Source organism: Cynocephalus volans, chromosome 13, assembly GCF_027409185.1.
Source record: "Cynocephalus volans isolate mCynVol1 chromosome 13, mCynVol1.pri, whole genome shotgun sequence".
Classification (NCBI taxonomy): domain Eukaryota; kingdom Metazoa; phylum Chordata; class Mammalia; order Dermoptera; family Cynocephalidae; genus Cynocephalus; species Cynocephalus volans.
In genome coordinates this window covers 31,964,950-31,989,305 of record NC_084472.1, presented here as the reverse complement: position 1 = coordinate 31,989,305, position 24,356 = coordinate 31,964,950, and the positions used below count along the sequence as shown (strand labels likewise).

Genomic DNA, 24,356 nt, shown 5'->3' with positions numbered 1-24,356 from the left:
GCATTTCTCAAAACTCTCCACTTTCCTGGCATCCTGTGCTCTCATTTATACTGATCTCACAGGTCTTCATCTGCCTAGTTCTGCTCATCTCCCCATGGTGCCCTCCCACATCCTTTTCACCTCAGGAGCATGTCCTGACACCCCAGGCTAGATAAGCAGCCTCTTCCTTGTGCTCCCACATGTCTCAGGGTCTACTTTTACCATGTTTGCATCAATTTGAGGGCTTCAGTGACCCAAAAAAAGTCAAAAAATCTTCCAGCAGAGGACTTCATGATTAAATGGATACAAGTTCATGGCTCATTTGCATGCCAGGTGGTAAGTTCTTCAGCCCCAGTGACATAAGGTCACGAGATCACAACTACTAAGGTTCTCACACATCAGATCCTTGCAGGGCCTACCTCCAGGTTCCCAGCAGACCCTCAGCCTGCTGCTTTCACCAACACCACTCCACACTTGAGCTTCCCTACTTCAACCACTGCTGAAGATTTTAACTACGTCTTTCTTATTTGTTGCTAACAGCACTGTCTTCCTATCAGCTTATACACCAACTGGAATTCTCAGGAGTGAGAAAAAGGAACACAGAGGCAAATGTGCATATTTCACACATGAATTATCTGAAGCTGGAAAACAATTTACTGTTCATTGTCTCTCCCACTATACTGAGAATTCCTTGATGGGCTGGAATGGAACTCATTATCTTTGTGTCATCACCACCCACTAGCACAGAAGGTCCTCAAAAATTTGCTGAATGAGCATCATTCCCAAAACTTTATTTTAGGATTTGTCATGATCTTATTCCTACATACAATTAAATACTCAACTGGCAAATATTAAACAAAGTACTTTTTAGGCTCAATACACTTCCTTTTTGGTATGTTAAAATCCCCTAATACGGCCACAAGGTTATCTTGTGATGGAAGGCATGAGCACGAATCCAATTACAGTGCTGCACCAAGACAGGCTTCTGCAGCTGAGTCAGTCCTTGGTCGCCAGTCACTGTAAAGTTTACCCTTGGTTTTATGTGCTTTCTCTTGCTATTCAAGAATGTATGGCAATTAACAAGGGAAAAAAACCGAGAAGAGACAAACAAGCTCAAGATAGGGAAAAGTAAATAAAAATACTTCATATTTCCAATTTAACAATTTGCAAAGAGTATGAGAATAATGGAATTTTTAATCAAATGAATAAAGTAGTACAATAAAAAACATACACGGCCATCTCCTGCATTTTAATTCTCAGCATTTTACTTTTTATACTGAGGCCCCTTGTGAGATGCTACACTATTGTCCTATATTAGCCAGTGGAAATAGGGTCATAATTAACTCCGGGGAACACACAAAAACTACTCACTTGAGAAGTGTGGTAGGAAAAAAGCCAAGACAATAATCAAGTGACTGGGTGAAACTCAGGGAATGGCTATGCCCTGCCTTATACTCAAGGCTTAGGAATCCCTTCACCTATGACGTTTCACCCAAATGGCACTTTCTTTAAAATGTCCATTGCCGTGGGTAAAACACAGGTAATATTTACTTGAAATTCAATACAACAAAAGTTCACTTACCAAGACTGAGGAAAACAGAGAAATGAAATACCATCTGTGGGACAATGGCTTTAAGCCCTACCTACATTTCAGTACTTTTAAAACCGGCTGATTCTTTAACAGGACTACAGCTCCCAAGGAAAGCTTCAGGTAAGGTTACCATCATTCGGGATTCAGCGCGGGGCTAACAGGCCACTGGCAGGGCAAGGGCCGCCGTGACAGCGGACTGACGCAGTTTGTGAGACGGCGAGAAACGGGTCCGGCGCGCCCCCGGCAGCCTCCTCTCCCAGACCCGCTCCCCTGAGCAGACCCGACCGCGCACTCGGCCTCCTAGTCGTAGGCGGCAGCTACAGGCCGCCCCGAGCGCGCCCAGGAGGTTCCGCCCCAGAAGCACAGGAGTCGGACGTCCCACTACCCCTTACCTGAGGGTCATAGAGCACCACAGAGCAGGACGTGCCGAAGGCCAGAAGTCCTCCGGGCCCGGAGCTCCAGCTCAGGACTCCCCGCACCCGGTTTGGGCAGCAAAACACGTGAGCAGCCTCCAGCACGGGTACCACCATGTTGCCGGCTGGTCGGCGTCCGACTCCGACGCGCGCACTTCCGCCCTCGGAGCGGAACTACTGGCGTGGCCGCTTCTCCTGGTGCCTCATCCGCTCCGCGTTTCGGAGGCGGCTCCGCCCCCCGACCTGGCCCTAGTGCATCTCCAGCACGCGCTCAGACCGCAGCACGAGGCAGCCGCTACCAGCTCTCTTTTCGTGGGCCGTGGGCCAGCCACGAGCAACGTCTCCGTCCCAGGAGCGAAACCCCAGCGGAGTAGCTCGGGACCCTCCAGGAGGATCTGGGGTCGTGTGCCAGGGCGGCGTCAGGGTCACCCGCTGCCTCTTACTGCTCGGTTCCCAGCAGTGGACAGGGCTGGCCTGGGCGGCCTCGGCGAGCGAGTCTCGAGCCCTAGAGAAGCTCAGGGGCGCGGAGGGGCCCAAGAAAAGGACCCCAAACTGCTCACAGTCCTCTCGGACTGCACCACTACCTCCCGCTCCGTGCCCCTGTCAGCCCCGCGCGCCTGCGAACACGCGGAAAAGCGGATCCGTCTGCTGAGACAGGGTTTGGAGCCGCATTGCGCATGCCCCGCAGTCATGGCAGGAGGAGGCGGTGGCTCCCGGCGGCGCGCGGCGCTCGGCGGTAATTAGTGATTGTCCTGCTCCGGGGAGGCGCGGGGCGCGGCTGAGCGGCAGCACCCCCGGACCGAGGCGCGCCCTGTAGAGGTTTCTCGAAGAGACCAGCGCGGGCCTGTTCTGAGCCCTCCGGACCGCCCGCGGGGAACCGAACCTGCACACGGGGCTGGGTCATAGGACGACGGGGCCGGGTCATAGGACGGTGAGGCCGCGGAGAGGTGAGACCCGCAGGTCCGGGAGGGGGGTCGTGGGGAGGGGAGCCCCGCGAGCCGGGTAGACAGGGGAGTCGGAGACGGCGGTCCTGCGGGCCGGGCAGGGGGCTGCAGAGGAGACTGGCGGGGAGAGTCCGCCACTGGCGCGCACTCGCCGGGGAGAGCCAGACTTCTCAGCCTGGGGTGCCCAGATGGGCTTCGGGGCCCAGCGGAGGACCTTCTGAGGAGACGGTCTGTATGTTTCATCCCGTATTCGAAGAAGGTACTGACGTGTTTAAAAATAAAAAGCCTTCAGCAACAAAGCTTTGTGCTCTCTCTCCCCCTTTCTCCACTCACGGGTTTCTCCAAGGCCCTTTCCTTCGGCTTGCTTTTTTCCTCCAGCCCGCGCCTACTTGCTGGAATCCGCGGACCGGTTCGCTACCGTCCTCAGCATCCTCCCTGGAGGAAGGCACGGAGCTGCTTGGAGCTGCCCCCTGTGCTGGTCCCCCCCACCCCCCCGCACTCCTCGCCTCTCTCCTGGGAATGATTTCTCGGTGGTTCTCTTTAAATGAACTCCCAGAACTCAGGCCCCGAAGATTCTTTCAGTCTACTCCTACGCTAGTTATGTACTTCTGTTTCTACTGCTCCCAGTGTGACAAGCAGCGTGTGTACAACGCATGAGTTTAACGACAGTTCCACATACATTCGTGTGTGTGTTTTCCTGTTCATCCTGCAAAATTGGTATTACTGGTTTTTAAAATAAGGTGATGAATATGGGAGCCTGGGCCAAGGAAGAACAGCTGAAAGCGGTAGAGCTGGGTTGCCCATCGGAAACCCAACCTCTGCGTCTTTTGCTAGAGACATGGGTTTGGCTACCATCCCCATCCACCTTTGGTGCTGAATATCTGCTGGGTCCTGAGTTATCCGCCTGTTACTAAATTCTGCTTTTGAAGCCAGAGCTTGATTCCTAACTCCTGTTTGGGGCATAGGCCTTTGGTTCCAAACACTATTGTGTGCAGTCCGTGACAAAATTTTCACTGTTTTTTAGCAACACTAGAGCGATATATAGTGAGCTTTTCATGGTTTAATTAATGATTATTACGCAGCCATTCAAAAGAATAAGGTACATCCATATGTACTTGACATGAAAGCATATCTGATTCATTGTCGAATGGGAAGAAGGATCCCATTTGTGTGTTTACAGTACACATCTATTTGAGTAAGCATAGAAAATGTCCTGAGGAGTACAGGAGAAACTGGCAAAATTGAGCAACTTTGAGGAGTGGGGATTGGGGAAAAGAGCACTGAATGGATTTAGATATAAGGAGAGTGTGTTCGTTTAAGAATAAAAATTTAGTGGATTTTGAGATAACCATTTCTACTTTTTTTGGTGTTAAAAGATTCTTTTATGAAATGATGGTGATGGTGGAGGTAGTTAGGTTTTGTTTTTGCTTTGCCTTGTCTCGAATCTTTGTTCTCAACACAGTAAGTTGCCCGTATGGCTGTAGCCATGTCGTTCTCCCCTGTCTCTGAATTAGTTACTTTACGGTGCTAAATACAGTCTCTTAGCACTCAGCTGTTTTCCAGTTGTTCCAAGTGTTTTAGCAATGCAAAGGTAGAGCCTAGGACTTAGTTCTATGTATCTTCACAGTACTCAGCACCATACTGACCACACCAAATGATACTCTGTAAACCTTGATTATTTGATTAGACATTAGTTTTTGCATGAGGTTTTTAATTCAAATTGTTTTAGAAGTTAATTTTTTTTTCTGTCTTTTCTAGGAAGGTGCAATGGCAAGAAATTTATCTGTAGTCTTGATCCTGACCTTCACCCTTTCAGTCACAAATCCCCTTCATGAACTAGAATCAGCCGCTGCTTTCCCTCAGACCACTGAGAAAATTAGTCCAAATTGGGAATCTGGAATTAATGTTGACTTAGCAGTTACCACACAGCGACATCATCTACAACAGCTTTTCTACCGCTATGGAGAAAATAATTCCTTGTCAGTTGAAGGGTTCAGAAAACTGCTTCAGAATATAGGCATAGATAAGATTAAAAGAATCCATATACACCATGACCACGAGCACCACTCTGACCACGAGCATCACTCTGACCACGATCGGCACTCTCACCGTAATCATGCTGCTTCTAGTAAAAACAATCGGAAAGCTGTTTGCCCAGACCATGACTCTGATAGCCCAGTTAGAGATCCTAGAACTAGCCAGGGGAAAGGATCTCACCGACCAGAACATACTGATGGTAGAAGAAATGTCAAAGAGGGTGTTAGTGCTAGTGAAGTAACCTCAGTTGTTTATAACACTGTCTCTGAAAGAACTAACTTTCTAGAGACAATAGAGACTCCAAAACCTGGAAAATTCCTTCCCAAAGATGTAAGCAGTTCCACCTCACCCAGTGTTACAGAAAAGAGCCGGGCAAGCTGGCTGTCTAGGAGGAAAACAAATGAGTCTGTGAGTGAGCCCATAAAAGGCTTTATGTATGCCAGAAACACAAATGAAAATACTCAGGAGGTAAGATAAGTGCCTTTTATTATTTTAACATACCTGCTTGTCTGTCCTGTCATTACCACTCTACCTCTAGTTGTAAGGAGTTTAAAGTAAAAATAAAATGGTGAAGCTGTTGAAAAGGGAATTTCTACCTTCTCAGCAAGGCACTTAGCTCAAAGTGTGCCTACTATGTTGTAAACATTTCTGATACAGAACTTGGGGAATAGTTCTTTGGTGAGCGTAGTGCTGCCTACTAAAATTTTTTTCTAATATAGAATGTAAAATACATATAGAAAGATAGCAAGGTTATTTTTGGAGAAAGTCTTTGAAAATGAACATTATTAATAAAAAGTAGGAAATGGAGGGTTGAAAAGCATTAGAATCCACGTTTTAGGAAAAGGTGTGGCTGAAAAAGCTGAAAAACACTGAGAAGAGCAGTGCTGCCTCCTTGACAGAAGTATCGCAATGACTTGGAGAGTGATTGAAATTGGAGCAGCGAAAAGTCTGGACAGTGAGGTTCTAAGTTCATGTGAATTTTCTAGAATAGACTTCCAGACTGTATATAATTTACCTTGGCTGAGAGATTTCATGAATAAGGAATTAGTTGGTATACTTTAATAAGCAAAACTTAAGTACTTCATTCAAACCAGCCTATAACTTTACTAATTCTGGAATAATTCTACTAATGCTCATAGCCATAGCAACACTGGAGATGAAGTTTGTTCTGAGTAGTATTGGCCAAGAATTGTGGGAGTTTAAAATATCTTTATGGAAGATGAGAAACAGGCACTACAGCCAAATTTTTTTTAATGGGGGGGTTAAATTGCAGAGTTTCTCTTCAAACTAAGCTTGTCATCTAATTAAATTGTTGAAAACATCTGCCTGCTGGTACAGGCTTGTTTTATTAACCAGCCTTGCAGATTATAAGAGTAATCTGCATAATTTAATATTTTCTCATTGTAGAGCATGATTTGCCAGGTATTTAGACAGAACTGAGCTGAGTTTTTGCAAGCAGGGTCATTGCTGGAAGGAGCGACACCTCTTGGGCTTGTTTAGGCCAAGTAGGATTGCATTAGAACTAAAACAACATATTTCTCAATCTCTAATGAACCCCATTTTGAAATTAAAGCTCATTTCCTTAACTGGTTTATACAATGAGTTAATAGGCTTGTGAATCTTCATTTATCCCCAAGCTTGTTCCAGTTGAGGCTTTGTCCAGGAGAAAGCCTCCTAGGTGATGTAACTGCTTTCCCAAGAAGTAGGCAGAAGAGATAAGATACCATCATTGTGACAGTATCTTTAGGTTGCTTGAGGCAAATTCTAAAGTGCTCAAAAGAAAAGTTGGTTTTAATAAAGCTTAAATTGCGATAACTTAAAAAGATAAAAGAGGTAGCTTTAGTAAAGAAAGGATGTTGTGTCATCAAACCACAAGTGGTCTCCAAAAAGTTCATGAAAGGATTTGTATTATCTTTTAATTCAGTTTCCATGAACTTTTTGAAGTACCCTCATACTTTTTGGGATTCTCTCATGGGAATGCTTTTTAGTGATTTTCACTGCTTTGTTTCCCTTCAGTGTTTCAATGCGTCAAATCTGCTTATGTCTCATGGCATGGGCATCCAAGTTCTGCTGAATGCAAAAGAGTTCAACTATCTCTGCCCAGCCATCATCAATCAAATTGATGCCAGATCTTGTCTGATTCATACAACAAGTGAAAAGAAAGCTGAAATCACTCCAAAGACCTATTCTTTACAAATAGGTACAATTGCCTTTTTTATGTAAAAACAATTTCTAGTAGATACATTTATGTTGTACTTTTTCTTACATTTCCATTGACCTATTCATTTTTTCAGCGGAATTCCAAATACATCTTTGTAGTTCTCTTCCCTGAATGTAAAGAAAGCAAGCATGTTAGCCCCACCCTTAAAAAAATAAATAAATAAAACTTAGATTATGACTTGCCTGAGGTCATCCCACAAGATGTGTCAGGATATCTACAGTTTGGGCTTTTTATGTCTTGTCATACTACTTAGGAGGAGGGTCAGAGTTCACCTCTGCTGCTTTGGAGCCTACTTTTGGTATGTTCTTATTGATGAGTGAAACTAGCATAAGTTCTATTATAGTATAGTCATGTTGCTTGAGAGCTGTAATAAGAAATAATTGCTTCATTCACTGAGGAAGTTATTGAGTTCCTGGGTTTTTTTGTTGTTTTTAATTTTTGGTTTGGTTTTGGTTTTGGTGGCTGGCTGGTATGGGGATCCGAACCCTTGACCTTGGTGGTGTTAATACTGAGCTCTAACCAACTGAGGTAACCAGCCAGCTTTTGTTTTTAATTTTTAACTTTTATTTCTTCTCTTTCATAATTTAGCTTTTATGGGAGTCTGAAAGCTCAGTTCTCAAGTGAGTTAGAGTTCATCCTTGGTAACCATTTTTTCCCTCTCTTCACCCCATCTGAAGAATTTTCTACTAGGCTTATGCTCCTTACATGGAGAGATCTTAAGTACGTCAGGTTGTTAATTTGAGCCAGCAACAGTTTCTTGCTTACTGTGCTATTGCCAAAGTCCTAATCACATTGAATTTGTGTTTCTTTAGATTCTCTGCTTTTACATGCTGCTTTATGCTACTCTCTAAAACTCTCTCTTAAAGTTTATCAATTGTATGATTTTCCTTTGCTCTGTTTTGTTTTGTTTGACAGCCTGGGTTGGTGGCTTTATAGCCATTTCCATCATCAGTTTCCTGTCCTTGCTTGGGGTTATCTTAGTGCCTCTCATGAATCGGGTGTTTTTCAAATTTCTCCTAAGTTTCCTTGTGGCCTTGGCCGTTGGGACTTTGAGTGGTGATGCTTTTTTACACCTTCTTCCACATGTAAGTATAGTAACTTTTCCTATTAGTGTTTTATTATTCAACATTGAAAAAAATTTTTTTGGTTTATATTAGAATTCTTTGTACCAATATGTATAAAAAGGTTAGAAATTTGATTTAGAGAAGTTGATTTTAAAATATATTTGGTAATAAAAAGCTACATTTTTATGTTAGATCTTAATATATGTTCTTTTTTTTTTGCCTTTTTTTTTAAAAGGAATTTACTAAATACAGACTAATTTTCTGGAGCCCACTTAATATAAAGAGACAAACTCTGCTCAGATATTAGTACCGTGACAGTGTGAATTATCTACTTACCTGTTAGTATAATTGCCACGGAAATAAAATATGTGACCCTTTTTGCACCCAACAAACTTAGAGGTTTTCTTCAGAGTTGAATTTATGTGTATATTTAGAGAGTTACACTTCATGACATGAATAAACTCTTAAATAAAACAAGTTTGGTAAAGTGAATTTACGTTTTCCATTAAATATTTGGAATAGGTGCTCAGGCAGAAAATATTTGGATCTTATTTTTTAAATTTCCCTCAAATTTTCAGGTAAGTGGAAAGGAAATTACTCTACTCCTAAAGCACTGCAGATCTCAATGTTCCATTCAGTAGTGAAAGAAAACATTTTGCTGTGACAAGCTCTATGACTACTAGCTGGCATATGTTCATATGTACTGCACAAAGGAGCACACACATGCAGTGTACTCTATAACCCCTCCAGTCTCACCTCTGTTAGCGTGTTCCACACCTGATTACCTAATATGCAGTAGCAGTAGTTATTACTGTACTCACCTGCAGCCGGCCAGGGCAGTGCACCCAGGTCTCAGATACCTACCAGGGCCCATCACTACAGACTAGGCTTTTTACAAGGCTAGTCTGATGACACTAGTATGGGCTATTTGGTTGGGAATATAAGCAGTAGATACCATATGCCTATTAAGTCTAGCAGTTCTCTGTTATTTGTGGCCATAGTAACTTGTGAAACAGTGGAAATACTACCTATATATTTTGAGGGTCACTGGGGAATGTATGTGTCCTTATGTAAACAGACCCATTCTACTAAATGCCATGGTACATTACGTACATTAAGCTCTACATAGCTAGCTGCCCCATTGGTCATTTTATTTTTAATGTTTTAAACTTCCTCTCAGTTCTGAAGTATTCCATTAACTGCCTAATTCTGAATACTATCAAATTTGACTGTACTATCTTGGCCAATTTTTCTGACATATGAAACTAATGAATTTATAAATTATATATCATTTTGCTTTTAGTCTCATGCAAGTCACCACCATAGTCATAGCCATGAAGAACCATCAATGGAAATGAAGAGAGGACCACTTTTCAGTCATCTATCTTCCCAACATATAGAAGAGAGTACCTATTTTGATTCTACATGGAAGGGTCTGACAGCTCTAGGAGGCTTATATTTCATGTTTCTCGTTGAACATGTACTCACATTGATCAAGCAATTTAAAGATAAGAAGAAAAAGGTAAGAAAAAAGTATACAGAGTACTTACTGTGCATCAGACATTATTTACAGTGGTACTCTAGCTAGATTGTTAGACTAGCTTGTCCAGGGTGTGTGTTTTTTTTTTTTTTTTTAAAGATGACCAGTAAGGGGATCTTAACCCTTGGCTTGGTGTTGTCAGCACCACGCTCAGCTAGTGAGCTAACCAGCCATCCCTATATAGGATCCAAACATGACCTTGGTGTTATCAGCACCGCACTCTCCCGAGTGAGCCACGGGCCAGCCCTCAGGGTGTATGTTCTTTATTTGACAGAAGGTTCAGTATCTTGGAGTACTTTTTAGACCCGGAGGCATTCATGTAGAACAATTCTGTATCTTGATGACCCTGGAGTTTTCCGCCTTCAATCTTCTTTGAAACTCATAAGGGTAAGAAAGGCAAGGATAAACATCTATATAAATGACTAAACAAGGTACAAGCGGGGCCTTAAAGACCAGAAGTGTCATGATACACTGTCGATATTTATTGGTGGTTATGATTATTGTGATTCATTTTAAATTATTTATCCAGTAGCTTAATGTTCTGTTTTGTTTCTAAGGATATGTGACTTTCACAGGCTTGCCATTTGCAAATGGGATTAGAAAATAGTAGGAAGCCAAATAGTAGGCTCTTTATTTCTGGGTAAAAATACTTCTGAGTTTCCTGTGGTTTCGTGCCTCTTCTGATCTGATGTGATCAGGCAGGTCAGTCAAAAGACTTTCAGAAGGGAGACTCTTAAAAATGATGTGTACAGATCTCAGACACTTTAACTTAAATCATCTGGGCTGGCCAGTTAGTTCAACTAGGGAGAGCACAGTACTGATAACACCAAGGTCAAGGTTTCGGATCCCATCACCAGCCAGCCACCAAAAAAAAACAGAAAAAACAAAAAACCTTCAAAGAAAACCTTGGTCAACATCAAATGACCAGAATATGAGAGTACAGATGTTTTATTTTTTCATTTTTGGTGGCTGGCCGGTATGCAGATCCGAACCTTTGACCTTGGTGTTATTGGCACTGCACTCTAACACACCTGAGCTAACCAGCCAGTCCCTGAGTTGAAGTTTTATATCTTTTTTTTTTTTTTTTTCATTTTAAGCAGCCATGCTGCTTTGTCTACAATTTTCAGTTTTGGTTTCTCGAAAATTGAACAAGAGGTTACACACTTTTAAACTATTCTGAGTGTGGAACCTAGATTGTGGGAATTTAAAAATTTTTATGCAGCGATCACCTTACATAATTAGATAGCCTTTTGTTTGTTTTAGCAACTTGCCTTTGAATCTTTTTAAAGCATTCAACTTGTGTATTCGTAGAGGTAACTATTCTTACCATCATTTCATAGTTTGAGCAATATGTAATTAAATTGTGTAATTATAGTAACAAGGATAACTGGCATGAAGAAGTTTGAAAACTAACAAGGTTGATTCTTCTGAGCATAGAGCTCACTGTGGGAAATAGAAATGCATTTGTGAACAAGAGAGTGGCCTCCTTATTCATCCTATGAATATTTGCACTTACGGATTTTACATTCACTAAGATCTCAAATCTCAAATTTTGAACCTTGTCTTTAGTGGACCTGAATTTAAAGGGAAGAAGTAAAATAAGAATAGCATATTCATTCTTAATCTAGGAAATTATCTTCTATGTTCCTTTTGTCCCAATTGCTTCACTTGGGCTGGTTTGAGGATACATCCTACTTCTTTATGTCCTCTGAAATCATTCTTACCTTTAAGAAATATGACCGTTTTTGTTTTGGGGAGGGGGGCTTAGGATTGGTGTTTTTTTTTTTTTTACTGTGTTTCTGGTTCAAGTGCCATAATTTATTTAACTTTCTAGTTTCAATTTAGTTTTCAAATTTTACCTAAAGGAAGTTTTTCTTTAATCTGGTACTCTTTAATCTGGACCACTAAGAAATAGACTCTCTATTATCTATAATAGAACAGTTTTTCTTTTCCAACCCTATGTCATAACTCTAGGTTATTAGTGAGATATGAAGTTAGTTTGTATTATATATAACCAGTACTTTTAAATGCAACAATCATTTTACAGTGTATTACGTGTATTACTATGTATAAATTACATATGAGGGTACTTCAAAAGTTTGTGGAAAAATAGAATTAAAATATAATATGAATCTTTCCTTGAACTTTTTGAAGTGCCCTTGTGTATTACTGTGGCTTATAGTATGAGAAGTATGATAATCTCTCTGCTAAAATAGTATCTGTGAGAATTTAAGTTCTTAAGAGCCAGGACCTCTCTGTCCTATTTACTGCTCTATTTCCAATGCCTAGAATAGTGTCTGGTACATAATAGATGATTGATAAATATTTATTGAATATATAAGGAGCATGAAACAGCAAGTAAGCGTAATTTCTAGACAAAGACTTCCCACTGGAGTTTTGCAAACATTACATGTTCTTTTCCTTTTTAAGAATATATTGAGTTTATCTTCGGTCAGGGGGATTTAGATCTTAATGTTCCCTAGTAGTTTTTATCTCATTTGGTGTTCTCAAAAAGAAAAAAAACTATTCATTATATGGTGAGTGTTGGGAGCTCTTTAGGCCCATAAGAGGACATTTTCCTTAAAAGATCCATCCTAGGGGCCAGCCCGTGGCTCACTTGGGAGAGTGTGGTGTTGATAACACCAAAGCCACAGGTTCGGATCCCTATATAGGGATGGCCAGTTAGCTCACTTGGGAGAGCGTGGTGCTGACAACACCAAGTCAAGGGTTAAGATCCCCTTACCGGTCATCAAAAAAAAAAATCCATTCTGCACCCCTGGGAGGTTTTATATATCATAGTTTAGGTTACCTGCCACATAGGTCAGTCTGAAATCTCTACCTTCAAATTAGGGCTACACATCATGCTTAATATACTAGGGTCTTCAAAAAGTTCGTAGAAATAGTCGTATTATCTTTTAATCCTATTTTTCTATGAACTTTTAAAGTACCCTCAGTATAATATGACCCTTAATAGTTCAACTTCAAACTTTCTTTCTACCCATGAAGATTATTGCTCCTCCTGGATACTGGAGAATCATCTGTGACATCCCCCTCATCCCCATATCCAATTAAGTTTTGTTAAATATCTCATGTTCTTTCCATTTCTCTTCATCTTTTTTGTTGTCATTCTACTCCAAGCCATGGTTATCTTCCACCTGTGTGACAGCTGTTGCATCCTAACTGGCTTGTTTACATTGTTTTGTTTTGCTCCTTTTCCAGTCCAGTTTTCACAGAGCAGGCAGTGATTTGTTGAAATGAAAATATGATGAGGTTGTATGTCACTACTTAAAATCCTTCCTTCAGTGACTTCCTGTTGTTTTAGGACAGAGCCCACTACTCCTGATGTGGTTTGCCTTGTCTGGTCTCCTTCAGCTGTCCCAGCCTCATTTCTATCCGCCCCTCCTCTCTGACCTACTAGGACCCAACCACCTTGTACTTTCAGTTCCAGGACAGTGCTGGTCTCTTCCTGCTTCAAGGCCCTCTCACACACTATTCTCTGTGCTTGGAATATTGCCTCCTCCACTCTTCCTCTGCAAACTCCTACTTATCTTTAGGTATTGGTATAAACGTCACATATTTTCAAAGGAGTCTGTCCTAAAACTTATTTGGGTCTTATTATACACTGTAATAGCACTCTGTGTTTTACCTTTGTAAAATGTATTGAAAATTGCAATCAAAGAATTGTATAATCATTATCTGTGAAAAGCCTCTCTACCTGTGGATGATAAGCTCCATGAGAACAGTGACTGTGTGTCTTCTATTACATTGTACTGCCAGCACTTAGCATGGGGGACATTATAGGTCCTAAATACTTACAGAATAAAAGAATTGATTAAACTATTAGTTCTAGAGTCATTGCCTACTTAGAAATAAAGCAACAATAAAAATGACTTAAGATAGCCTATTTCCACAAGATTTTAGTACTTTCTCTGATTGAGGCACTATGCTAGGGGTTCATATAAAGATTTGTCTGTTTGCCTTTAAAAACTCTTATAGCCTAAGAATGTATAGATATCTTGTACACTGTTAGAGTGTGAATGAAATCTCAGGTATGGTGGTGATTGTTTAGGTTATATTCAAAGGTACTGCAAATAACAAATCTATTATTTGTGATAATTTTCATCATTTTAAATATTATCTCCTACATAATAGATATACACAGACAACATTGTTCAAACAGTGACCTTTATGCAACATAAATGTTGCTTGGACTCAGGGGCATTCTCTCAAGCACGGTATTTGGGTGGTTAAAATGCCTAGTGATAAATTCAAGGCTAACTAATAGAAACTTGTTTAAAAAGAGAAAGAATGTTAATGTTTTATTAAGGAATAGTATTTTAATTATAATAACTAAAAAACTAAGTATAGTTTTAGATTATAAAAAAGTATTAGAAATACAGGGTTTCAGTATCCAAAAGAGACATGGAGAAAACCAAGCGGTTGGTTAGCAGATCTCTAAATACCTAAGGGAAATACCTCTAGCTGGTTCTAAATGATAACCCAAGGTAGAACTTCTCAATTTTAATGTGCATATGAATCATCGGGCATCTAGTTAAAATCTTCATTCTGATTCATTAGGTCTGGGGTGTGGCCTGAAGTTGTTCATTTACAACAAGCTCTCAGGGGCTACTGTGCTGCTTGTGTAAGACCACACTTAGAGTAGATGACCTAGGGGACATTCAGGGAGATGAATGATTTTTCTACATCTCATGTTACTGAGGCATTAATTCTCTACCTTTCTGACAGTTACTATGCCTAAGGTGCACTACTAGGTGCTGTGCAGATAAGTGCAGTCCTGCCCTTGGATGGCTTTTATACAGTAGAGGTCTGTTACACTGTTGTCTTTTTCAGTGTCTTTTTCTTATCTGTTTGTTTAAAGCTGTACATATAAGCAAATCAACTATTTTAAAGTTTTGCTTTCCCTTGTTATTTTAGAATCAGAAGAAACCTGAAAATGAGGATGACATGGAAATTAAGAAGCAGTTGTCCAAATATGAATCTCAGCTTTCAGCAAATGAGGAGAAAGTAGATACAGATGATCGTAAGTTCTTATGAGTGAATCTGAGTCATTGCTCTGTGATTTGCAGGCACCCCGGGCTCTCTGGGAGAGATGAGACCATGTTCTTTTGTTTGTTTGTTTTTTAACATCTCTTTTTTTTTTTTCTTTAATTGCCAGTGAGTAGGTTGTTTCTGTGTGAATTTACATTTCTTTTTTCTCTAGTTTTTTATCTTGAGGTAAATTCAGACTTACAGAAGAGTTTAAGGAATAGTACAAAGAATTCCTGTATTCCCTTCGCTCAGGTTCCTCACTTATTTTATCACGCAATTATTTATTATTCTCTCTTTCTCTAAGTCTGTATACAGGCACAAATTTTTCTCTGAACCATTTGAGAATAGATTATAGACGTGACACTTCTTTATCCCTAAATACTTCGGTGTATGTCTCCTAAGAAAAAGGACATTCTCTTAATATAACCCTCCCTACCCGCCCTTGCCAAAAAATTGGTCCAGAGTGCAATCCAGGATCAGAAGTTGCACTTAGTTGGCTCTCCTTTGGAGATTGTGTGATATTTTTTCATGGTTAGATCAGTTTTGGCAGGAACACCACATGTCTCGTGACATGGTGTGCCACCTGATGTGATGCTCTGTCACTAATTGGTGATGGCAATTTTGATCACTTGTCTAAGGTTGTGTCCCCCATTCTGCATTGTAAAGTTACTATTTTTCCTGTAACTTGAGTGTTAGCTTGGCATTTCTTATTGTACAAACTCAGTTAAGATTCAAATTTTAAACTGAACTCCTCGTATGACCTTCAAGGTCCCACTGGGCCCTTACTCTCCCTCATTGTTCTCACTGCTCCAGCCCCACTGGCCTTCTTTTCACCTGTGAGCACACACGTTTTGTCTTAGGGCCTTGGACTTACTGTTCTTCCTTCTTGGAATACTCTTCTCCCAGATCTTCACATAAATTCCTTCATCTGTTGTTCAGATTTCAACTCAGATAATTCTTCCTGAGGGGCCTTCTCTGGTCACCCAGATACAACAAGTCTCCCACTCCCTCTCATTCATGTTACCCTTTAATTTCGACTTACCAGTGCCTCCAATTACCAAATTTGTCGTGTGTTTCCTTCCTAAGTGGCCGTCTCGCCACAAGAACATAAGCTTCTTGAAGGCAGGTATTTTGTTGTGCCCCACTCTATCTCCAGTGCCTGCCAGAGTGCCTGGCACAGCATTGGTGCTCAATAGATAGTTGCTGACTGAGGGGAGAGAAAAACTATTGTTGCTGCTGCCTACTTGTAAGATTTCCTGTCCACCCTAAAGAGCAGATAAAATGCTTTTGCTCTTCTTCCTGCATCTATTCCCTCTTAAACTTTTTTAATGGACTCGAGTGAAATGTGTAATGATGGGAGGATATAGCTGCTCTAGAATTGGACCACAGTGTCAGGAATGCTCCCAAGAAAATTGATAGCAGTGTACAGGAGGACAAAGACAAAGCAACCTTATCGTTGCAGTTTACTTTCCTCTGTACAAACAGTCTTGGTGATGGTGAGATAATTCAGACACTTCTGTTTTTCCTTGAATTTTGGTCTCCAAAAAAGAGAATGTTAGATGACAGGATTATGCTTGTTTTTTATTTCCAATATGTAGTATTTTTAAAAAATAAATATTTTAAATATCTAAAAATATATTTTTCTAAGATAAGCATGTGCTTCTTTTATGATCAGAAAAAGTGTCATTTTTAAAAATGTAGGGCACAGCCTTATAACACCAAGGTCACAGGTTTGGAGCCCTGGAGAAAAAAATAAAAATGTAGGGAGGTGGGGCTGGCCAGTTAGCTAAATTGGTTAGAGCACAGTGTTGTAACACCAAGGTCAAGGGTTCACATCCCAGACTGGCCAGCTGCAAAAAAAAAAAAAAAATACACACACACACACACACACATAAATACATATATATATATAGGGAGGCTGAAGAAATATAGGAAGAATCGGGAGGATAGTTATTGAATGTTAACCTTTAAAATCTATTCTTTTTTTTTTTTTTAAAGGTGACCGGTAAGGGGATCTTAACCCTTGACTTGGTGTTGTCAGCACCACACTCTCCGAAGCAAGCTAACCAACCATCCCTATATAGGGATCTGAACTTTTGGCCTTGGTGTTATCAGCACCACACTCTCCCAAGTGAGCCATGGGCCAGCCCTTAAAATCTATTCTTAATATGAGAGACCATTCACTTTCTAAAATTCATTAAAATCTATTGATGTTTTTCATCAAGCATACTCTAATGTTTAGGTCTACAGGTGTGAGAGAGTTACCATCCTCTTTTGTTGACTTTGTCAGTGGGAAAGTTTGGAATGTGTCCAAGTGCATCAGCAAAGCCTTTTGACTTTGTCCCATTGCCCTTTGTGTTTATTCCTAGGACGTGAAGGCTATTTACGAGCAGACACACAAGACCCCTCCCACTTTGATTCTCAACAGCCAGCAATCTTGGAAGAAGAGGAAGTCATGATAGCTCACGCTCATCCGCAAGAAGTCTACAATGAATATGTGCCCAGAGGATGCAAGAATAAATGCCATTCACATTTCCATGATACACTTGGCCAGTCAGATGACCTCATTCACCACCATCACGACTACCATCATATTCTCCATCACCACCACCACCAAAACCACCATCCTCACAGTCACAGTCAGCGCTACTCTCGGGAGGAGTTGAAAGACGCTGGTATTGCCACGTTGGCCTGGATGGTGATAATGGGCGATGGCCTGCACAATTTCAGTGATGGCCTAGCAATTGGTATACATCTACATATTTGTTCCTTGTTGGTTGACTCTGAAAATGTCACGTTAAACACCCAGTCAAATTTTAATAAAGAATAGGTTAATTTATAAGGATATTAGTGACTTTCAAGATTATCAAAATGTTATTTATTTGTTGGCTACTTTGACAATGAAGTACTCAATAAGTGTAAATACAGTTAAGTGCTAAGAACTGTGCCTGGCCCATTACCTAAATTTTTATTTTTTATTTTTTGGCAGCTGACTGGTAAGGGGATCTGAACCCCTGACCTTGGTGTTGTCAGCATCATGTGCTACTGATTTGGCTAACTGGCCAGCCCCTCATTACCTAAATTGTAATTATCAAAAGTTGTTCTTAATTTGCAAGGTCTTAAGATCAGGCTTTAACATGTATGGAGCATGTGTGAGATTTTTTTCCCCCTGTACATTGAAGTTCCTTTATCTGTAATATAAGTAATATGAGGGTAGTTCAAAAAGTTCATGGAAAAATGGAATTAAAAGATAATATGAATCTTTCCATGAACTTTTTGAACTACCCTCATATTTGTTAAGGTAAAGTGATCTTTTCCATTGTCTTTTCTTTCATGCTAAAGGAATCTTCATATATCTGGTAAGTCCAGTTACCAATCTCTATCCAAAGAATTATAGAATTCTTACTATTGTTATACCACAGCAGACTGGCTGGTTAGCTCAGTTGGTTAGAACATAGCCTTATAACACTAACGTCACAGATTTGGATCCCTGTACCTGCCAGCCACCAAAAAAAAAAAAAAGAAAGAAAAGAAACCCTAAATTGTTATGCCACTTTGGGAGATAATAGAATACTTACAAATTTTAGTAATTTAGCGCTGAAAGGAACCATGGATATAATTACCAATTAGACAGCATAGGCCTGGAAAGGTAAAGCCACTAGCCCAAGGAGGCAGTGCTGTTCTGTAGCCAGGCTGAGGTGAGCCCAAGCCATGGGTCCGTGGGAGTCTGGTGCTCTTCCCCCTATACTGTATTGTATGCACCACGAGCAGACTAAGGAGGAATGTCCAAATGCATAGGCATGGTTTATATTGATCGATTGCATGAGCTATTTATCTTAGAGTCTCCTTTCGAGATAGTGGAAGAATGAATATAAACAAATCTAATCATGTGAATTCCTCAGGCAAATGAAACATTTATACTCTTGACAGCAGAGTTTCTTTCTAAACCTTTTAAATCAGTTTATTTTATATGGTAGCAGTTACTTCTCAGGTTTATGTAAAACCACCTACTTATTCTAAGGCATAGTTACACCTTCCATTCTCTATCATACCTGCTTGTGCTTCTTTGGGAAATTTAGACCTACTGAAATATAATCTAAGATTTCTTATAAAGAAGATGCAGAGTTGGGTTGGGAATGTTCTATTTATTCACAGCCAAAATATAGTTTATTTCTTTACCTCATTTTGTGTGCTGCTCAGATTAAAAAACACAAGCCAAACTTTTTCCAATTGACCTTTTTTTACACAGGTGCTGCTTTTACTGAAGGTTTATCAAGTGGTTTAAGTACTTCTGTTGCTGTATTTTGCCATGAGTTGCCTCATGAATTAGGTAAGAGAACCATATAAACTGTATTTGCTAGGTGGGAGAAATGTCCTAGTGTCACTGGCTTTTGCTAACAATAATCAAGCTTATTCAAAACTTCCGTTCCTTCTCGTAAGTCTGCTAACCTACCTGGCTTTTGTTTCTTACTGAGCACAAGTTTATTTCCAGCCAGAATTCTGACCCCACAAGTATGAATACACAGTCGCCTATGTGGGGTTGCCAGAGTGGCAGCTGGGCCCCTTCTGTCATCTTCTTCCCCTGCCAGATATCTTTGCGTACTATCATAGTGGTGATATCAGTGATCATCTTTATACACACACTGTGAATAAGACTACAGGATACAAAGGAATCATCTTACATTAAACAGAGAGGAGTTGGTCAAGAGAATCTCACTGGAGTAGAAGAAAAGGGAAATTGATGAGTTTGTTTTGAATATTGTTCTTCTTTGTCACTAATACATAAAACCTTCCTTAGTTGTTCTGGATTCTAGTTCATGTGTTTGTTTTTCCTCTTGTAGACACATATTCATTCACACACACCCCTGACGCCATTTTCACTTATTTCTTGCCATGTGTTCCACCATTTAGAAGGCCACCCATCTGCCTGCTCAATGTGTGCAGTCTTCAACATGTTATTTGAGTTTCACATTCTAGATCCTTCATGCCCCTCGAAGCCTCTCTTAACTATTTCCATCTTCATATGTCTTTTCTCCTTTTGTAACTATAACATTAAACTCTTTAGCTCTTAATTATGTGTTTTCTTTGTCATTTGCTGGTCATTTCATGTGTGTTCTCTTCCTTCCCCTCCCTTCTTTATGGCCAATTATAAGATCCTTGAAGACAGTGCAAGAATACAATAGTAGATTCATGGTATTTATCATTTGTTGACAAAGTGTAAGCCTTAAAAAAATGTTGGATAAAAGATATTTTAGTTCATGCAGCTGTTAGGGTGATTTATGCTGATTAACACTGCTTTAGTCCTGGGTAAGTTTGCTTTTTTTTTTCTGTCTTTCAAAAAAATTAGAGAATTTTCTTGAATGTTGGAAGTCTTAAAAATGATTTTCTTAGATCTGCATATGTATCTTAAAAATGATTTTTCACTCTATCCTTTTGTTTTCTGTTAAGGTGACTTTGCTGTGTTACTAAAGGCTGGCATGACTGTTAAGCAGGCTGTTCTTTATAATGCTTTGTCAGCCATGCTGGCATATCTTGGAATGGCAACAGGAATTTTTATTGGTCATTATGCTGAAAATGTTTCTATGTGGATATTTGCACTTACTGCTGGCCTATTCATGTATGTTGCTCTGGTTGATATGGTAAGTTTTAAGAAGTCAAATTGTATTATTGACTAACAAAGTAGAGAAAATGTTCAGTAAAACATCATTTAAAAAATGTTTTACAGTGAATGCAGTAGTGATGAGAAGTAATTCTGTATTCGAAGGTGGTATGTGAAAATACAGGTCCTAGAGAGGTGTTGTTTTTTTTTGTTTGTTTTTTTGTTTTTTGTTTTTGGATTCTTGATCTCAAGGACACCTTACCTAATGTGTATTTAGGATACACAGAAACATCAATCCCCATCTCATGTATCTTTTTAGAGTAGAATCTAAGTTATCAGGCATTGAATTGTCTATAGATTTGTAGGAAGCCTAGGACAAGCCACATGTTGGCATGTTATGTGTACTTCAGAATGCTTTAAAGTTTGACAAAGTAGTCATTCGAGGGTACTTCAGAAAGTGAAGAGGCTGGCTGATTAGCTCAGTTTGTTAAAGCATGATGTCATAACACCAAGGCCAAGGGTTTGACTCACCGTAATGGCCAGCTGCCAAAAAATAAGTAAACTTAGTGGAAAAATAGAATTAAAAAATACAAATCTTTCCACTACCTTTTTGAAGTACTCTTGGATCATTTTGACAGCAAAGGCCACATAACAATCCCAGCCAATCTTATTGCTAAAACTGTATTTTACATAGTGTAAGTTTTCCTATCTCTGAATGAAAGGCAAACCACATGTTATATTCAGTTCAGATAAGCAGGCAGTAACTGCTGCAGGGATATCAAGATAGCTTTTCATTTTACAGTGGAGCTGACTGGACCAATAGAAGTTTTTACTTGCTCAGAGCACTATGAGTAATCATTGTTAATTAAACAGCTAGGAAATGCTGTGACATTAGCTAGAGTCAGTATGTACGTAGTTATGTTTTAAGGAATTGATCCATAGTATATCCAGCTACAAGTAAAGCTAGTATACTGTCCTGAAAGTTCTTCTAACAGCTAATGTAGTTCAGAAAACTTAAATGTTACTCTTTTTTTGTTTGTTTTTCTTTAAGGTACCTGAGATGCTGCATAATGATGCTAGTGACCATGGATGTAGCCGCTGGGGATATTTCTTTTTACAGAATGCTGGGATACTTTTGGGTTTTGGAATTATGTTACTTATTTCCATATTTGAACATAAAATTGTGTTTCGTATAAATTTCTAACTAGGGCATAAATGCTAGAGTAGCTTAAAAAAATATTGCTGTCTATAGTTTGAATAGTTCGTAGGGAAATGAGTTTGTATGCTGTGATGTGCAGCACTTGAAGTTAGTAGATATTGTGATTTTTGTATTGAACATTGCCATGTGTTATGCTTATAAGGTCAGTTGTGGTAACATAAAGTTACGTTTTAATATTTAAGTTATTCTGTTTTGGAAATAAAAGCTGTATGTGCTATTCACCATTATTACCAGTTTTTTGTATAAATCGGAGATTTGGCATGATGTGTTCTGTATATTTCAGGAAAAATGTCTTTAATGCTTTTTCTAGAACTAATTTAACACAGTAATTTCCATGCTGGATTTTAGGCCTCTGAAGAACTGCTGGTTTTTAGGAGTAAGAATGTGCATGAAGCCTAAGATACCAATAAACCTTGTACTTAATTTAAACTAAGAAATAAAGCGGAAAAAAGAATTTGAGAATTGAGGAGGCGTAGATTTCTTATAAAAATCACAAAATTGGTTAGAAAGTAGAGGGGGAAAGTTTAGATTTAAGTAAAAACAGGCAAAATTAGTATAGAGTGCATTCATAAATTGTCAGAGTATTAATGTTCCTTTAAAAAAAAAGTGAGCACTTTTCAAATACTAATTTAGTTGTACATTTAACTTTTTTGTGTAATAGAGAAGTCTAAAAACTGTATTTAATGAATTCAAGCAATATATCACTTGACCAAGAAATTGGAACTCTTAAATATTTGTGTGGAGATATACCAGATGCGCATAATGAGTAATGGAAGACCTGGTTGGTGTCGTTGTATATCACCAAAAGTTGTATAATTGGGTGTTCTGGTTTACTAAATGTCAGTATTAGTACTTTTATATATCTGAGGTCATGAAAACCAGACATTGTAATTTGACTTCTTAGATTCAGAAAGTATTTTGGTATCTTTCAGTGCTTCAGTGTTGTCATCATGAGCAATTGTCATTTTAAATATAGTACTGTAGACATACTAGGGCTGTCTGTGGCATTCTCTAGATGTTTCTTTTTTACAAAATAAATTCCTCATGTCAGCTTGATGTCAGACATCTGATTTTCTTTTTCTTTACCATCTTAACCATTTTTAAGTGTAGAGTTCAGTAGTTTTAAGTATATTCATGTTGTTGTGCAGTGGATCTCCAGAACTTTTTCATCTTGCAAAACTGAAACTGAGGGCCAGCCCATGGCTCACTTGGGAGTGTGTGGTGATGATAACACCAAGGCCACAGGTTTGGATCCTTGTATAGAGATGGCTGTTTAGCTCATTTGAGAGAGCGTGGTGCTGACAGCACCAAGTCAAGGGTTAAGATCCCCTTACCGGTCATCTTTTGAAAAAAAAAAAAAACAAAAAATTGAAACTATATACTCATTTAAAAAGTCCCCATTCCCTCCAAACCCCTGATTACCATCATTCCACTTTGTTTCTATAAAATTGAGATGTCTGATTTTTAAAATTAATCCAGATTATAGTATACTAATCAATTCATTTTGAATTGTATTGGGTGGCCTTATTCAATTTTTAAATTCTTTATCACAAAAAGCACTTCAGAAAATATTTGGCCACAGTTTGTTCCCAGCTGTCCCTAATTTTTTTCTTTTTAACAGAGGCCTAAACCTGGAGAAGAAGCATTAATACTAGAGAGAATACTCTAGAGAGAATCTGTATTTTAATTTAGGATCTTTAAGATGGAGAACACCCCTCCAATGATTAGGAGAGACAAAATTATGCTGAGGCAACAAAATTATAAGCATTCAGGGCCCGCCCCGTTGCTCACTCAGGAGAGTGCAGCACTGGGAGCGCTGAGGTCCCAGGTTCAGATCCTATATGGGGATGGCCATTGGCTGAGCGTGGTGTGGACCACACTGAGCCAAAGGTTGCAATCCCCTTACCTGTCAAAAAAAATTAAAAGCATTCACCAAAAATTTTTTTTTTATTTTAAAAATGAAAAAATTTAAAATTATAAGCATTCACTACTATGAGAAGCAAGTAGACAATATCCCATCCTACGTCTCAGGCCTACTGACAGACCATGGAATCAGCATTTCTGTGCCCCAAACGAAGTGAAGAGTATGGGTAACAAGAATCACGTAATTGGGGGTACCTCCAAGGGTGAGATAAAGGATCTCCTTTGGCTGAATTAATGATTACTCTGCTCCAGAAACTCAGAGACCTACACTGATGCCCCTGCTAGATTACTACAAGGTGAGGAAGTTCTTGTAATAGCTAGATTGTTCCAGTCCACAAAAATAGGATGAATAGGAACTATGGTTCCCACTCCATTTTGGACCTGTAGCAGGTATGTGAAGATTTAAAGTTCCATGGCTCTGTAGGAGAACAGAGATGATTTTCCTCTCCATTGCAGAAAATGCAGGAGCTGTAGAAAAAGAGAAAACACAAATATCTTGAATGAAAAAGGAGATAGAAATTGAGTAGATTCAAGAAATCATAAAAGCAGCTTATATATTTGGGAACTTTGATGTAGGTTAATTTTCTGGGAAAATACAAAATGTTCACTCAAGAGGGAAAAAAACACAAATGACTTAAAATGATCACATCAAAATTCTCTCTTTCCCCCCCACTCCCACAACCACCAGCAGAAACACAAGGCCCAATTAGTTCTAAGTTTTATCAAAACTTCAGGAAACACATAAATCCCTAGTTTATTCGGATAGTTTCTGGAATT

The 24,356-nt window shown here is 39.5% G+C and overlaps 2 protein-coding genes across 3 annotated transcripts in view; one reads left to right on the top strand and one right to left on the bottom strand.

The window, feature by feature from the left end:
- The window catches only part of ELP2 (elongator acetyltransferase complex subunit 2), a 40,525-nt gene extending 37,886 nt beyond the window's left edge, over window positions 1-2,639 (bottom strand). Inside the window, exon 1 of one of the 2 annotated variants that reach the window (XM_063076480.1) lies at window positions 1,963-2,639. In XM_063076480.1, the coding sequence (XP_062932550.1) occupies window positions 1,963-2,100 (138 nt within the window). In that variant the 5' untranslated portion in view covers window positions 2,101-2,639. The remainder of the gene's footprint in view (window positions 1-1,962) is intronic. The other variant, XM_063076481.1, reaches the window with a different exon arrangement.
- SLC39A6 (solute carrier family 39 member 6) lies at window positions 2,277-22,712 on the top strand. The gene is made up of 10 exons (XM_063076482.1): window positions 2,277-2,930; window positions 4,686-5,432; window positions 6,981-7,164; window positions 8,101-8,270; window positions 9,553-9,771; window positions 14,725-14,830; window positions 17,208-17,585; window positions 19,088-19,168; window positions 20,287-20,477; window positions 21,489-22,712. Exons 2-10 carry the CDS (start codon window positions 4,695-4,697, stop codon window positions 21,639-21,641), a joined length of 2,220 nt encoding a protein of 739 aa, XP_062932552.1. The 5' UTR covers window positions 2,277-2,930; window positions 4,686-4,694; the 3' UTR covers window positions 21,642-22,712.
- The last annotated feature ends 1,644 nt before the right edge of the window (window positions 22,713-24,356 follow it).